Source organism: Caretta caretta, chromosome 23, assembly GCF_965140235.1.
Source record: "Caretta caretta isolate rCarCar2 chromosome 23, rCarCar1.hap1, whole genome shotgun sequence".
Lineage (NCBI taxonomy): Eukaryota > Metazoa > Chordata > Testudines > Cheloniidae > Caretta > Caretta caretta.
In genome coordinates, this window is record NC_134228.1 from 1182872 (window position 1) to 1199677 (window position 16806).

Here is a 16806-nt window from a genome sequence, read left to right on the forward strand (position 1 = left end):
ACCCACTGCACTGGGGGATACGGCCCGGGATCCCAGCACCAGCTGCACCGGGGGATACGGCCCGGGATCCCAGCACCCGCTGCATCGGGGGGATACGGCCCGGGATCCCAGCACCCGCTGCACTGGGGGATACGGCCCGGGATCCCAGCACCCACTGCATCGGGGGGATACGGCCCGGGATCCCAGCACCCGCTGCATCGGGGGGATACGGCCCGGGATCCCAGCACCCGCTGCACTGGGGGGATATGGCCTGGGATTCCCGGCACCAGCTGTTCCAGACCCAGAACCAGCCGCCAAACCCAAAAACTGACCATCCGCCCAACTCGCACCTTGGTCCAAGCGACCCAGCTGTGCGCCCAGAGAACACCCAGTCCCTTCGCCCGCCTGGTCCCTACGCCTGCCTGGAGAACGCTCAGTCCCTATGCACGCCTGGTTCCTACGCCTGCCCGGAGAATGCCCGGTCCCTACGCCTGCCCGGAGAATGCCCAGTTCCTGAGCCTGCCCGGTCCCTATGCCTGCCCAGAGAACGTCCAGTCCCTACACACAGTCAGTCCCTATGCCTGCTCGGAGAATGCCCAGTCCCTACGCACGCCCAGTCCCTACACCTGCCCGGAGAATGCTGTGATGAAGCAGGACTGTTCTTAATGTTTCCTCTGAATAGTGTGGGGGTGCCTCGGTTTCCCCTAGGCAGTTCTTAAGTCTCTAGGGGGTGGGATAAGGGTGTATGATCCTTGCAGAGCCCTAGAGGGCAGGTGTGGGCAGGGGTCTGGACACAGAGAATGGCCGACACCCTGTTTCCTGGCAACGGATGGCCTGGGCCCTTCCCCCCGCAAGGTGAGAGCTAAAGGGTTGGAGAACAAAGGAATCCGGTGACCTCCTGGCCCGGGAAAGGGACAAAGCCCAGAGGAGGAGGGGCTGGAGAGAGTCAGTTTGGGGCTGGCTGGGGACGAGGAGTGAAGTGCAGACGTGGCTGTCTGGCTCCCTGCCCCCCAAAATGGACCCAGCTGAGGGGTCCTGTTCTCTGCACCTACAAGCTCTGTGTTAGACCATGTTCCTGTCGTCTAATAAACCTTCTGTTTTACTGGCTGGCTGAGAGTCCCGTCTGACTGCGGAGTTGGGGGGCAGGACCCTCTGGCTTCCCCAGGAGCCCCGCCTGGGCAGACTCGCTGTGGGAAGCGCACGGAGGGGCAGAGAGGCTGAATGCTCCGGGGTCAGACCCAGGAAGGGGGAAGCCGGGTGAGCTGTGTGTCCTGCAGACAGGCTGCTCCCAGAGAGGAGACTCTCCCAGAGCCCTGCCTGGCTTCGTAGGGAGCAGTTCCAGAGCATCGCCCGGGGACCCCATGACAAATGCCCGGTTCCTGAGCCCGCCCAGTCCCTACACCCGCCCGGAGAACGCCTGGTCCCTATGCCCACTGATCTAGGGACCACCAGGCAGAGCCCGCCCTGCCAGAGAGCACAGCAAGGCCCGGCTCAGGCCCGGCTCCCTGGGCCACGCCAGGAGGGAAGTGAGGAGTCACGGCCCTGGGCGTGTCCCGTGCCCCAGGAGGGACACCCCGTGCAAAGGCCAGCTGGGAGCTATGGGGGCACCCGGGCAGCTCCAGGGCCCCTCACCCTGACGTCTTCATCTGGCACCAGAGCAGCAGCGCGTCCTTGGCCGAGCGGGTCTCCCTGTTGTCTTCCGTCTCGATTTTAATCACCTGGATCTGGGCGAAGGGGGAGGATGATTGACACACGCGCCATGGAAATACTCAGCCCTCCCCCGCCGGACACCTGGGTTCCACTGGCCACTCCCCTCCCCCTGCTCCACAAGTCCTGCTCCGGAATCCCCTTAAGACACAGCTGTACCACCTCTGCCCCCATGCCCGGCCCGGGGGGGACCCCTGTGTGGGGTCAGCAGGTGTGTCTGGCCCTTTGCCACCCACCTGGCTGGCTGGGCGGGGGCAGTGCCCTGCGATCTATAGGGGGATCACTTCGCCGTTGGGATGCAGCCACCTCTGGGGTGGACAGCAGGGGCTGAGTAACAGTGCACAGCGGAGCGGGGCATGCAGGGGAGGCAGGGAGAGGCAGAGCGCAGTGGCCTGCCCTGGGGCTGGTCTGTCCCCAGGGATCTGTCACTGCCCCATGGCACCAGGCGACAGCCCCGCCAGCAGGGCAGAGCGCCCCACATCTCGCTCCCTGTGGCACAGCGCCCCCGGGAGCCACCCCCGGGAGCCACCCATCCCACCTGGAACCGCAGGATGATGGTCCAGACGAGCCCCAGCGTCAGGCGGTGGTTCCCGTCCACGATGTCGTGCGAGCCGACGTTCTCCAGGTGCACGCGCTGCTCCTTCAGGAACTGCAGGGCCTTGTCCACGTTCTCCAGCGAGTGGATCCGCATGCGCCCGCGTGTCGGCTTGGGCTGGGGGGCCACAGGGAGGGGCCTGAGCACCGCGCCTCTGGCTCCCCGTGCCACGCAGGCTCCCCCGGCCAGGGAGAGCTCTCGGCTAACGCCCCGTCCTCGCCCTGGGCCAGGCAAACCGCCCTGAGACACCAGGAGGGGCCCCGCCCCAGCCAGGCCCTGGCCCCACCCGGGGAGCCACCCGTGCTGGGCACAGCCGGAGCTGGGCACTGGGATAGCACGGTGAGGGTGCAGGACCGCCCCAGGCAGAAGGGAGGGACAGGGAGGAGCCCTGACAGACAAGGGGCTACATATGGGGACGGACGGACGGACAGACAGGAGTACTGGGTACACAGCCATGTCCATCCCAGATCCCCTTTACAGAAGCACCCCCCAACCCCACCATCTGCGGCTGACTCCCGGGGGCGATTTCTCTGTCCGTGCCAGCTAGGGACACCGCGCCAGGGTCCTGCCAGCCCCGGCTCTGCCCTGCACCGGCTGCAGCGGGCACCCGAGGGCAGACTCTGGCAGGGCAGCCCCCGGGGTCCCCTGCCTCGCTGCTCTTTGCTGCTGGGGGCCTTTGCCCGGGGCAGAGCCAGTCCCCAGCCCCTGCAGCGCCGGGCCGGCCGCGGCGTTCTCACCAGCTGCTCCCCGGACAGCACCTCCAGCAGCTTGGTCAGCATGTAGCCGTCGCGGAGGTCGGCGTAGAGGTCGCTGATGCGGCAGGACACGTGGGCCAGGTGCGAGTTCACCCACTTGGTGAAGGTTTTCTTCTGCACGGCCTCGCGCTCATCTGCCAGGGGCAAACGCAGCACGGTCACTGCCCTGCCCACACCCAGCCTGTGGAGATGGCTAACCACATGTGCAGGGCCCCCCACTGCACCCCCGCTCTAATCAACAGTCCACTGCCCTGCCAGAGCCGGGGACAGAACCCAGGAGTCCTGGCTCCCAGCCCCCCGCTCTAACCACTAGACCCCACTCCCTTCCCAGAGCCGGGAACAAAACCCAGGAGTCCTGGCACCACACCCCCGCTCTAACCACTAGACCCCACTCCCTTCCCAGAGCCGGGGACAGAACCCAGGAGTCCTGGCTCCCAGCCCCCCGCTCTAACCACTAGACCCCACTCCCCTCCCAGAGCCAGGGAGAGAACCCGAGTCCTGGCTCCCAGCCCCCTGCGGACATACCGGCGAGTGCTTTGATGCGGGAACACTCAAACAGCTTGGCGGTGACCGTGGTGTCATCCCAGACCTGGTTGTCCGTGTTCTCCCAGCGGGTGTTGCTGTTCTGCGACTGGATCTCCATGTTATCCAGCTCAGCTGCTCCGCTGGCCATCGGGGAGCGTTAACGTCTACCAGAAACGACAGCAAGTGTCAGGCTCTGGGCCGGGGTTTGCGGAGACCCTGCTCCAGCCGGCAGCCCCAGGAACCGCGAGCTGGATCAGGGCCTGGCAGCCGGCCTGGCTGCTGTTTTCTAAGCAGCGTGAACAGTGTCAAGCACCTTCCAGCAATCGGAGCATGATAGTTACTGATGCACGTTCAGTGTTCCTGCACGGCGCCCCCTTTGCACAAAACCCTTCCCCCGCCTGCCCAGGAACGGGTCTCCCACAGTCACCCGATCGCTCTTCGTGCAACTGACAACGCACCAAGTGTGTGCACGAGGGATCGGCACCGGGGAAAGCTGCACGCACGATTCACTGCCCACGTGCGTGCGGGGAGGCCGTCCCCTGGGCACACCAGTGACAGAACCGGCATCTGCTGCACCCCAGCTCCACGCACCTGGCTTCTGCCCACGTACCTGCCGTCCCGCGTGTCTAAACATCGCACACAGGCGACCGCAGCAGGTCAAGCTGCGCCCACAATCGCCCGTTGGACAGCGCTGCTGCTCAGGTGTGTGCGTTCACACGCACGGAGCCGCGGGGGGGGGGGGGGGGGGGGCTCTGTGCTGCACACGCATGGCCCACCATGCACAGGCCCCCTGCTCGCCTGCCAAGGCTTTGCACACGTGCGAGTCACCCAGACGACGCTGCCCACGCTCAGAGGTGAATTCCCTGGGGCAGGGACTGTCTGTCCTCTGGGCCTGGCCAGCCCCCGGCACAAGGGATTCCTGAGCCCAGCCGGGGCTTTGGGGCCTGCCAAGACCCTAACGGTTCAGCATAACCCCAAGGAGCCGACACTCTCCCGGCACGGAGCCAAAACGCCGCACGCAGAGGCCAAAACCCAGAGGAGACTTCACGGGCCGCTGCAGAGTAGCTGGGCCCGACGCACGAGTAATCTGTACAGAGCTGATTACCAGCTGGCTCAGAGCTGTGCACGGCCCCGTCCAGCCGGGACCACCAGCTCGTCCCTCCTCACAGCCCCATCCTCCGAGCCTGGGGTGCGCCAATCTGTGTGCAGATCTGGGCCCGAGCGGGGACCGGCCAGGGTCTGGTGCGGGACATGCACTCCTGACTCCTTAGTTACTTCGCTGGCATTAAGCAGCAGCCAAGGAAGGGGGGATTTGCCCAGCAGATGCCGACTTGCCAAGAAGGTGGAGTTTTCTGATCAAGAGAGATTATCCTGCGGGGTGCACAGCAGGGCTGCAGGGGGTGGTGTGGCCACTGGGAGCTGGGACTCCTGGGTTCTCTCCTGGCTCTGGGAGGGGAGTGGGGTCTAGTGGCTAGAGCAGGGGGGGCTGGGAGCCAGGACTCCCGGGTTCTACCCCAGTTCTGCCCCTTGGCCCGCTGGATGATGTGGGGCAAGTCACTTCTCCTCCCACCCTCCATCAATTTACACTGTAAACTCTCCGGCGCAGGGTCTGTGCAGCGCCTGGCACAAGGGGGCCCTGATCTGAGCTCGAGTCTCTACATGCTACCGTAATACACCTAATAATGAGCTACTAAAATCTGTGCCTTTCCCTTTGGGCTCTGCTTCCCCATGTCTTAGTGTAAAATGCCACCCTCGTGAGCTGACAGCGTCACCCTCCCTTTGCACTGGTGCGATGGCAGCGCATGGGGCTGGGCAACGAGGACTCAGCCACCAGGGCTTTGCTGCAGGCGATGAATTGATAAATGCAAGATCCAAACGCCTGACAGTGACCAATGGCAACAACCGCCCATCACACCACAGAGCTCCCAGCAAACAGCCCTGACGGCCTGCTCAGGCTAATGGATTTTAAGCCCAGAAGACGCCTTTATGATCTAAGTTGCCCTCCGCCATCAGAGAGTCACCAGGAGATCCTGCACCCAGCCCAGCATGCGGGAACGAAGAGATTCCACCGACGTGTCTCGCGCTACGTTACCCGCTTGCCCGGTTGGCCCTGAGGTTTCTAGCCCCTGTCTCAGAGCTAGAAGAGAATGAGGGACGGGACCCGTTGGGATGTTGCACTCCATATGCTTTATAAATATATGCTTGGAATGTGAATATGATGTAACTGGAATATGCTTCATGCAAAAGGTCTCTTGGAAGGTATCGTTACAAAGCTTATAATCTCCTGAGTGTGGTCATTCTATTTGTATAAATGTATCACTCTTGTATCTGAAACTAGGAATATGAAATATAACTCTGAGGGCCTATTGTAATTATGCAAAGTGTGGGCCACAAATGGTGGCTTGGAATCTTGATGGCTCCCATCAACCAGGACAATTGGTTGTAAATGGCTCTGTTGACTTGGAAGCCTTCCTGTGAGTCAGGCCAGGAAGAATGAAGGCTTGGGGGGGTCTCACAGGACATGTGACCATGTCACCTGGTACTGGAATCCATCTTAAACCTGGTGCTTTTCCATTTAGAAGAGGGGGTAGGAACCCAGAGAGACAAACGATTCCCGCCTTGGGCCAAAGCTATTAAAGGGGGTGGAACAGAACAAAGGGGGCTGCCAGTCATGAGAAATCCCCTAGTTACCACCTGAGCTGGAGCGAACAAGGACTGTACCGGGGGGGGGGGGGGGAAGGATTGGGCCCAGACAAGGAAGGAGTCTAGTCTGTGAAAGAAGCTTATTGGAACATCGCTGAGGGTGAGATTTACCTGTATTCAGTTTCTTAAATGTATTAGGCTTAGATTTGCATGTTTTGTTTTATGTTTCTTGGTCCCTTACTTTGTTCTAAGAAAAGGAGGACTTGTGGCACCATAGAGACTAACCAGTTTATTTGAGGATAAGCTTTAGTGAGCTACAGCTCACTTCATCGGATGCATAAAGTGGAAAATACAGTGTATTTATGCTCAAATAAATTGGTTAGTCTCTAAGGTGCCACAAGTCCTCCTTTTCTTTTTGCGAATACAGACTAACACGGCTGCTACTCTGAAACCTTACTTTGTTCTGTCTGTTATTACTTGGAACCACTTAACTCCTACTTTTTATACTTAATAAAATCACTTTTGTTTATTGATAAACCCAGAGTAAGTAATTAATACCTGGAGGAGCAAACAGCTGTGCATATCTCTCTATCAGACCCCGACCGAGATGGTGTGGGGCCGGAAGGGATTGATAGATCAACAGAGCGTCAGGAAGTTCTTCCCCACCATGGGGCCTGCAGGGACTTGGCACTTTGCAAACTGCCAGGATTATTACCCCCACTGTACAGGCAGGGGAAACTGAGGCACAGTCATGGGATGTGCATGAACCTGGGCTCCCAGCCACATAAACCCCAGTTCTAACCCACTAGGCCCTACTCTCCTCCCTGAGTCAGAAATAGAACCCAGGAGTCCTGGCTCTAGGGTGACCAGATAGCTGGAGTGTGGGGGGTAATATGTGTCTATATAAGACAAAGCCCTGAATATTGGGACTGTCCCAATAAAATCGGGACATCTGGTCACCCTACCTAGCTCCCAGCCCCACCCCCCCGCTCTAACCACTAGATCCCAAGCCCCTCCGAGCTGGGGGCAGATCTGTTAGAACAGCCCATCGGGGTTTCACCAGTGCTGGCGAATCCGCCCCCCGCCCCTGGGAATTGTTCCGCTGGCTATTTACTCTGACCACTAAAACGCACATCCCATTTCCAGCCTGGACGTGTCCAGCTTTCACGTCCAGCCAGCAGCTCGTTCGACCTCCCCCGGCAAGCCAGCCAGGAAACGTTTGCTCCCCAGGGGCAGCTGCAGACGGGGATCAAGTCGCCCCCGAACCGTCTCTGTGCTCAGCTAAGCAGCCGGAGCTCCTGCCGTCTGTCGCCCCCAGGAGCTTCTGAACCCGTCGGTCGTTGTCCCGGCTCTTCTTTGACCCCTCGATTGACCAGCGGGCCCCAGAACCGGCCCCAGGCTCCCAGCAGCATCCCACCAGGGCCAAACACAGGGGAAACCACCTCTCTGCTCCTGCTGGAGATTCCCCTGTTCTGGGGCCTCGTGCTGGGCGTTCCTGGGGGGTAGAGCTCCCCTCCCCGATGCCCCAGCTCCCTCCATGGGGTTCAGGGAAGCAGCAAACTGAGCGTTGGCCATGCCATTGAGGGAGGGGCACGGGGACAGCTGCGCCAGGGAGACGTGTGAGGGGCTCTCTTCTGCTTCTAGCTGTGCACCCCCCTTTGCTTCCGGGAGCTACAAATACAGTCCCCCCACTCCCCAGCGAATAACAGACCAGCCTCAAGGAGCAATGGGGCCTTTTCCCCTTGCTGATGGCTTCCTTCCCCACGGTGACGCCCCTGCTGGAGGGGAAGGGGCTGTGATGAAGTGGGACTGTTCTTAATGTTTCCTCTGAATACTGTAAGTGTGCCTCAGTTTCCCCTAGGCATTTCTTAAGTCTCTAGGTGGTGGGATAAGGGGTGTAATTGTTGCAGAGCAAAGGGCCAGGGTACATAAATGGCCGACACCCTGTTTCCTGGCCACTGATGGCCTGGGCCCTTCCCCCCTGCAAGGTGAGAGCTAAAGGGTTGGAGAACAAAGGAATCCGGTGACCTCCTGGCCCAGGAAAGGGACAAAGCCCAGAGGAGGAGGGACTGGAGGGAGTTTCGGTTTGGGGCTGGCTGGGACATGGAGTGAAGGGCAGACGTGTTTGTCTGGCTCCCTGCCCCCCAAAATGCACCCAGCTGAGGGGTCCTGTTCTCTGCACCTACAAGCTCTGTGTTAGACCATGTTCCTGTCGTCTAATAAAACTTCTGTTTTACTGGTGGCTGAGAGTCCCGTCTGGCTGCGGAGTTGGGGGGCAGGACCCTCTGGCTTCCCCAGGACCCCGCCTGGGCGGACTCGCTGTGGGAAGCACACGGAGGGGCAGAGGAGGCTGAATGCTCCGAGGAAGGTGGAAGCTGCATGAGCTGTGTGTCCTGCAGTCAGGCTGCTCACAGAAAGGAGACTTCCCCAGAGTCCTGACTGGCTCATGGGGAGCAGTTCCAGAGCATCGCCCGGGGACTCCGTGAAAGGGGGGCCAGGGCACTGGCCCCCCCTGGTTTCCCCCCGCCAGCGCCTCAGCCAGGAGAATGGGAGCACTCGGCGTGTCCACCCTCAGGGGAGGTAATGGCACCCGCTCTCCGGGCCGGGTCAGAGGTCAGACCGGGTCCCCCACCCCTAGGGGCCTGATGGATCCCAGTGCGGCTAAGGGAGGGGGTCTGACAGCGCCCTGCGTGGTTAAGAGGAGGGGGTCTCAGCAGACCCCTAGCGGGCTGGGGGAAGGGTCCTGGATCCGGCCTCCGGGCGCTGCTGGGATTGGGCCCGCCCCGTGCGGTCATTACTGACGCGCAGACCCGGGCGCTCTCTGCAGGGCAGGATCCATCCCCCTGCACCCGCTGTACAGATCGGCAGTGACAGGCGCACGATGGCAGTGGTGGGATAAAGCGCCCAGGGGGCCGGGGCAGGCGTGGGGGGGTGTCAAACCCAGAGATGGAGCTGGGAAGATGCACGGGGAGGCACAAAGGGCATCGCGCCAACTCCCAGGCTGCTCGGCTCCCTGGGCAGACACCCAGCCACTGCAACCCACGCTCGACTGCTGCCCCCAGCACCCTCCCCCGCTCCCAAACTGCCCCCCGCCCCATGCAGAGATGAAGCCTGCGCCGTCACCGAAGCCGGGGAGAGAGGAGCTTGGGGTCAAAACGCCGGCTGGGAGTCTAGACCCCCGGGCTCCATCCCAGCTCTGCCCCAGGCCCCGCTGGGTGGCGAAGGGCAAGTCCCTGCATCTCTCTGGTGCTCAGCTGCCCAATCTGTGATACAGGGATAGCGACAGACTGGGAGCTCCTGCAGGTAGGTGCTTCATCTCACCCCGGCGCGACGGGGCCCTGATCTCGGCTGGGGTCTGGGCAACGCCCAGGGCTGCTTACGGTGTTTTGGCCACTTTCTGCCACCTTTACTCCCCGGGGACAGATGCTGGTTTCCCATCCGCCTGTACTCCACTCCCCAGTCTATTTAGTCTCCCCAGCCTGGCAGCTCTTTGGGGGCAGGTTTCTTTTCCACCTTATGGTCCCTGTAATGGCCCTGGTGTTTCACGCCCTGGTGAGACGAGTGTGACGGGTTCGGTCACAGAGACCCCCTTGGGACTGTTGGAATTACCTCTGAGCCCTGCCTTGATATGCTACCGCTCTGCAACACAGACCCAGGTCTGGTCCACGCCCCAGAGCTGCAGACTTAACTGAAAACTGATCAGCAAGTTACTTATCTCCAGCTCCCAGACACCCAGCTCCCAACGGGATCCAAACCCAAATGAATCCGTTTTACTCTGCATGAAGCTAATACAGGGTAAACTCATAAATTGTCTGCCCTCTATTACACTGATGGAGAGAGATGCCCAGCTGTTTGCCCCCCCAGGCATTAATCACTTATTCTGGGTATATTAATAAACCAAGGTGATTTTATTAAGTGTAACAAGTAGGATTTAAGTGGTTCCAAGTAATAACAGACAGAACAAAGTAGGTCACCAAGCAAAATAAAACAAAACAGGCAAGTCTAAGCCTAATACATTAAGAAACCGAATACAGGTAAATCTCACCCTCAGCGATGTTCCAATCAGCTTCTTTCACAGACTAGTTTCAGAGGGGCAGCCGTGTTAGTCTGTAGCAAAAAGAACAGGAGGACTGGTGGCACCTTAGAGACTATAAGCTTTCGTGGGCTAAAACCCACTTCATCTTACGCATGGAGTGGAAAATACAGTAGGAAGATAGATACACACCGGGAACATGAAAAGACAGGAGTTGCCATACCAACTCTAACGAGACTAATTAATTAAGGTGGGGGCTGTTATCAGCAGGAGAAAAAAAACCTTTGTAGTGATTGTCACGGAGTCCCTGGGCGATGCTCTGGAACTGCTCCCCATGAAGCCAGTCAGGACTCTGGGGCAGTCGCCTTTCTCTGAGCAGCCTGTCTTCAGGACACACAGCTCACACAGCTTCACCTTCCTGGGTCTGACCTCGGAGCATTCAGCCTCCTCTGCCCCTCTGGGCGCTTCCCCCAGCGAGTCCGCTCAGGTGGGGCTCCTGGGGAAGCCAGAGGGTCCTGCCCCCCAACTTCGCAGTCAGATGTGACTCTCAGCCAGCCAGTAAAGCAGAAGGTTTATTAGATGACAGGAACATGGTCTAACACAGAGCTTGTAGGTGCAGAGAACAGGACCCCTCAGCTGGGTCCATTTTGGGGGGCAGGGAGCCAGACAACCCCGTCTGCCCTTCACTCCATGTGCCAGCCAGCCCCAAACTGAAACCCCCCTCCAGCCCCTCCTCCTCTGGGCTTTGTTCCTTTCCCGGGCCAGGAGGTCACCTGATTCCTTTGTTCTCCAACCCTTCAGCTCTCACCTTGCAGGGGGGGAAGGGCCCAGGCCATCAGTTTCCAGGAAACAGGGTGTCGGCCATTCTCTGTGTCCAGACTCCTGCACACACCTGCCCTCTAGGGCTCTGCAATGATCATACACCCTTACTCCACCCCCTAGATACTTAAGAACTGCCTAGGGGAAACTGAGGCACCCCCACACTATTCAGAGGAAACATTAAGAACAGGCCCACTTCGTCACAGTGATTATCAGGACGGCCCATTTCAAAGAGTTGACAAGAAGTAAGTGAGTAACAGTAGGGGGGGAAATTAGCATGGGGAAATAGTTTTCTGTCCACACATCTATTCAGGGGACACCATCACAGGGCCTAACCACATCAGCCACACTATCAGAGGCTCGTTCACCTGCACATCCACCACTGTGATCTATGCCATCTTGTGCCAGCAATGCCCCTCTGCCATGTACTCTGGCCAAAGTGGACAGTCTCTACACAAAAGAATAAAGGGACACAAATCTGAAATCAGGAATTATAACGTTCAAAAACCAGTCGGAGAACACTTCAATCTCTCTGGTCACTCGATTACAGACCTAAAAGTGGCAATTCTTCAACAAAAAAACTTCAAAAACAGACTCCAACAAGAAACTGCAGAACTGGAATTAATTTGCAAACTGGACACCATCAAATTAGGCTTGAATAAAGACTGGGAGTGGATGAGTCATTACACAAACTAAAAACTATTTCCCTGTGTTAATTTTTCCCCCTACTGTTACTCACACCTTCTTGTGAACTGTTTGAAATGGGCCATCCTGATTATCACTACAAAAGATTTTTTTTTAGCCCACCTTAATCGATTGGTCTCATTAAGAGTTGGTACGGCAACCCCCATCTTTTCATGTTCTCTATGTATATATATAGAATCATAGAATCATAGAATCATAGAATATCAGGGTTGGAAGGGACCCCAGAAGGTCATCTAGTCCAACCCCCTGCTCGAAGCAGGACCAATTCCCAGTTAAATCATCCCAGCCAGGGCTTTGTCAAGCCTGACCTTAAAAACCTCTAAGGAAGGAGATTCTACCACCTCCCTAGGTAACGCATTCCAGTGTTTCACCACCCTCTTAGTGAAAAAGTTTTTCCTAATATCCAATCTAAACCTCCCCCACTGCAGCTTGAGACCATTACTCCTCGTTCTGTCATCTGCTACCATTGAGAACAGTCTAGAGCCATCCTCTTTGGAACCCCCTTTCAGGTAGTTGAAAGCAGCTATCAAATCCCCCCTCATTCTTCTCTTCTGCAGGCTAAACAATCCCAGCTCCCTCAGCCTCTCCTCATAACTCATGTGTTCCAGACCCCTAATCATTTTTGTTGCCCTTCGCTGGACTCTCTCCAATTTATCCACATCCTTCTTGTAGTGTGGGGCCCAAAACTGGACACAGTACTCCAGATGAGGCCTCACCAATGTCGAATAGAGGGGAATGATCACGTCCCTCGATCTGCTCGCTATGCCCCTACTTATACATCCCAAAATGCCATTGGCCTTCTTGGCAACAAGGGCACACTGCTGACTCATATCCAGCTTCTCGTCCACTGTCACCCCAGGTCCTTTTCCGCAGAACTGCTGCCTAACCATTCGGTCCCTAGTCTGTAGCTGTGCACTGGGTTCTTCCGTCCTAAGTGCAGGACCCTGCACTTATCCTTATTGAACCTCATCAGATTTCTTTTGGCCCAATCCTCCAATTTGTCTAGGTCCTTCTGTATCCTATCCCTCCCCTCCAGCGTATCTACCACTCCTCCCAGTTTAGTATCATCCGCAAATTTGCTGAGAGTGCAATCCACACCATCCTCCAGATCATTTATGAAGATATTGAACAAAACCGGCCCCAGGACCGACCCATATCTTCCTATATGCCAGATAAAGAAGTGGGTTTTTTACCCACGAAAGCTTATGCCCAAATAAATCTGTTAGTCTTTAAGATGCCACTGTACCAGGTGACATGGTCACATGTCCTGTGAAATCCCGGCCTCCATTCTTCCAGGCCTGACTCACATGAAGGCTTCCAAGTCAACAGAGCCATTTAAAACTAATTGTCCTGGTCAATGGGACCCGGCAAGATTCCAAGCCACCATTAATGGCCCACACTTTGCATAATTACAATAGAACCTCAGAGTTAACAGAAAGAACAGGAGGACTTGTGGCACCTTAGAGACTAACAAATTTATTTGAGCATAAGCTTTCGTGAGCTACAGCTCCCTTCATCAGATGCAGAGTTCCATCCAATGTAGCCCACGAAAGCTCATGCTCAAATAAATTTGTTAGTCTCTAAGATGCCACAATTCCTCCTGTTCTTTTTGCGGAAACAGACTAACACGGCTGCTACTCTGAAACCAGAGTTAACTTTATATTTCTAGCTTTAGATTCAAGAGTGATACATTTATACAAATACATTTATAATCACACTCAGTAGATCATAAGTTTTGTTTTGATACCTTTAGGGACCTTTTGCATAAAGCATATTCCAGTTACAGCATATTTACACTCATTAGCATATTTCCATAAAACATTATGGAGAGCAACATCACAGCGAGACGAGACAGACCCCAGGGTCAAACCTGCCGGGCTCGCAGCAATCTCTGTTAGAGACCGGGGCGAGAGCAACGCTGGGGCGGAACTGCTGCCGGGGGCTCTTCGAGCATGGACCCAGCTGGGCCAGCGCCTGGCAGGGAGCTGGGTAAATGGGCTCATCCCTGTGTTCCCAGCTGGGCACGGATTGCGATCGCCTTGGTCTCTAAGGTGCCACAAGTCCTCCTTTTCCTTTTTGCAGATACAGACTAACACGGCTGCTACTCTGAAACTTGGCCGGAGCCCCTCACCCTAGAGCCCAGCCTGCAGCCCAGAGCTTCAGCTGTGCTGGAGCAGATCCTGGGGAAGGAGACACTCCCCGGTGGGTTCTTCCAAGAGCCAAGCCCCTCACTGACAGCTCTGCACTTCATTTCTAGCCTGAGCTCATCTCGCTCTAGCGACCGGCTGCTGCCTTCGCCCAGCTCCAGGCCTGGAGTTCATACCCAGGCTGGGCCACAGGCCACTGCGTGCGCCATCCAGCACCCTGCACGTCCGACACTGCGCACGCAGGGAGCGCTGCCCCGAAGCGGCTCGCTCAGTGCCAGGCCCAGGCAGCGAGGCTCTTGCCGTCTCAGGTGCTCCCGTACCCAGAGCCGGAGAAGCTGACGCCGTTAGCCACAGGCTCCAGTCCCTCTGAGTCTGCGGCAGGGGGAGGGCCCTTGGTGAGTTCCCCATGCTGGGAAGGAGCCTGGCTGGCCTGAGAGCAGCCCAAGGAGCTGGCTGCTTCATGGGTCTTTCCGTCTCCCTTGGAAGGGTCAGGATGCAGCGGAGCAACAGGGTGGATGGGCCGATCCTCCCCCGCCCCTTGCTCCGGCCCCGCAGGGCAGGATCCTCGGACAGTTTCGGAACTGAACGGGTCCCTGTCGTCCTGGCGCCAGGATTCCCTTCAAGGGACAGACGCCAGCCAGGCAGAGCCTGCTGCGGACGCTCTGGGCTGAGTGATGCAGGAGTCAGCCTGGCCCCTTCTGGCCTGGGAATGCCTGGACAGAACGCACGGCCAGCCAGGCCCGCTGGGGTCTGCCATCCTGCCAGGAAGAGTAAATCAACCGCGTCTGGCCAGGCCCCCAGCCCAAGCCAACCCCCGGCGCGCTCAGGTGGACTTAACCCGTCAGAGGCCACAGGCAGGTAGGGAGCCGTGTTTATCTGTCACTCGCCCGCCCGCGCCCACAGACCAGTCCCCAAGCACTCATCTGCCTGGCGGCCTGGAAAACACCAGCGCACGGGGCTAATGCGATGGATGGCGGAGGAAGCAATCGGGGAGAGAGGCAGAGATGGACGAGCATTGGGGGTGGACAGAGAGAGGATATGGCTAGGGATGGATGGACAGAGGGGGATGCACACGCAGACTGCCAGCAGGGTAGATACAGAGACGCACAGGGTGGGACCCAGCCTCCGGCCCCACGCTCTCCCTGTGCCACAACCTCCGACCCGATAGGGAACCCAGTCCTCCCCAAAAGGGGCTGGAGGAATAAATTAAAGCCTGGAATGGGACCTTCCCCAGCCGCAGCGTCTGCCCCCAGCCGGAGATGTGTTAGCCAGCTGGCTCCTGGCCAGGCCCTCCCGGGTTCAAGAGCAGCTGCAGGGGGGAGGGGGGGCTTTCAACCTTCAGCTCATGGCAAGGAGCATCTCTGCCCTGCCTTTCACCTTCTGCAGCCATGGCGCGGGAGTGGCCGGCTGCACAGACAGATGCTGCTTGGGGCAGGGATGCAGGGGGATCGCAGGGTCTCCTTGTCCCGTGGGCACCGACCAGGGCCACAAGGCAAAAATAAATAACACCCTTCACCTGGGGCCAGCCAGGGCAGCCACCTGGCAAACACCAGCCCAGCAGAAACACAAACCTGCCTCCCAGCCGCCAACTCCACGGGGAGAAGGGGAAACGCCGGGTCACAGACACGCACCGCGCGGCTCTGGGCTCTCCTGGCTGCGGGCAAAGGGGCACCGTGCCCCGGGCTGGCGACAAGCGGCCCCCCCTTGGCACACCCCCCATCTCCGGCTGGCAACCCCGGCGGGCCGTGGGCACCCAGAGCCAGCGCCCGGCTGGCACCCTGGGGTGGAGCCACTCCACGCACCCCACACTGCAAGGGGGGGGCTTCCCCCATCCCCCGTCCCCGGCCACCTGCCAGCCTCTGCCCCCCGCCAGCCCCCCGCATGCCCGCGGCGCCGGACTCACCCCGGCCCCGCTCCCGCAGCCGGCCGCGCGGCAGCATCCAGGCCCGGGGCGCGCCGTCACCGCCGCCCCCCGCGCCCGGCCAATCCCCGCTCGGCGGCGCAGCCTCCCCCCGTCCCCGCCCGGCCGGAGCGGGGAGCGAGCCGCGGGGAAAGGGGAGGGAGGGGCTCAGGGGTGCAGCCTGCAGGATGCCTGGGTCCTATTCCTGCCACACGCCGGGCGCACCCTCCTCCCCTCCTGCGCTGGGGGTTCTATGAGTGAACCCTGCCAAGCCGGGACCGGCCCCTGGGGGGTCTGGGCAGCGCCCGCCCCGCCGGGGCCCCGAGCTCGGCCGGGGGGGTCTGGGCAGCGCCCGGCCCAGTGGGGTTCTCCGTCTCAGTCGGGGCCTCAAAATTTGGATTTTTTATTTACAATTTTTTTCATACACGAATTTTATGAGCCCAATATCAGTGGAATCAAGTCTCCACAGGAGGGAGGAGTTCGCCCCTTCTCGATTTATGGGGTGTTATAATTAGCACCCTGGTACCCCAGGAGCGACAGGGAGCAGCACCGGGGACTCGGGCCGAGGACAGAAACTGTTTTATTGGGGTCTGGTTTGTATGGTTTCCGCTCTGCCCCTGCGACGGGTTCTGGTCAGTGGGGAATGTGAGCACTTTGCAGGGTCAGGGACATGGGGCTGAATTAAGATAATCTGGGTTGCAAGGTCCATCCGACCTGGGCCTCCCTGCCCCCCTCCCATGCTGTAGCCCTGTCCTGGCCATGGCCCCTGGAGCCCTTCACCCCTCTTCCAGCTACTGTTCCAGGCTCTCTGCAGACTCAGGAAGGGGGAGGGTGGATGGAATTGTGGGCAATAAAAGGACAATGGCCCCGATTCCCCACCTCCTCTGGAGCCCGGCGTCCAGCTCTGGTCCCCTGTGGCCAGGAGAGGGTAACTCGAGCTGGACCCGGCGCAGAGGAGGGCGCTGGGAGGCTGTGGGGAACAGAGCACTGAGCCAGGG

General features: G+C 58.9%; 1 protein-coding gene across 2 annotated transcripts in view; it reads right to left on the reverse strand.

The window, feature by feature from the left end:
* Window positions 1-15884, reverse strand: part of SPTBN4 (spectrin beta, non-erythrocytic 4) — a 74039-nt gene extending 58155 nt beyond the window's left edge. For both annotated transcript variants that reach the window (XM_048832867.2, XM_075122488.1), the window contains exons 1-5: window positions 15812-15884; window positions 3562-3725; window positions 3019-3170; window positions 2225-2398; window positions 1612-1703 (exon numbers count right to left, since the gene is read on the reverse strand). In XM_048832867.2, the coding sequence (XP_048688824.2) occupies window positions 1612-1703; window positions 2225-2398; window positions 3019-3170; window positions 3562-3709 (566 nt within the window). In that variant the 5' untranslated portion in view covers window positions 3710-3725; window positions 15812-15884. The remainder of the gene's footprint in view (window positions 1-1611; window positions 1704-2224; window positions 2399-3018; window positions 3171-3561; window positions 3726-15811) is intronic.
* Between the last annotated feature and the right edge of the window lie 922 nt (window positions 15885-16806).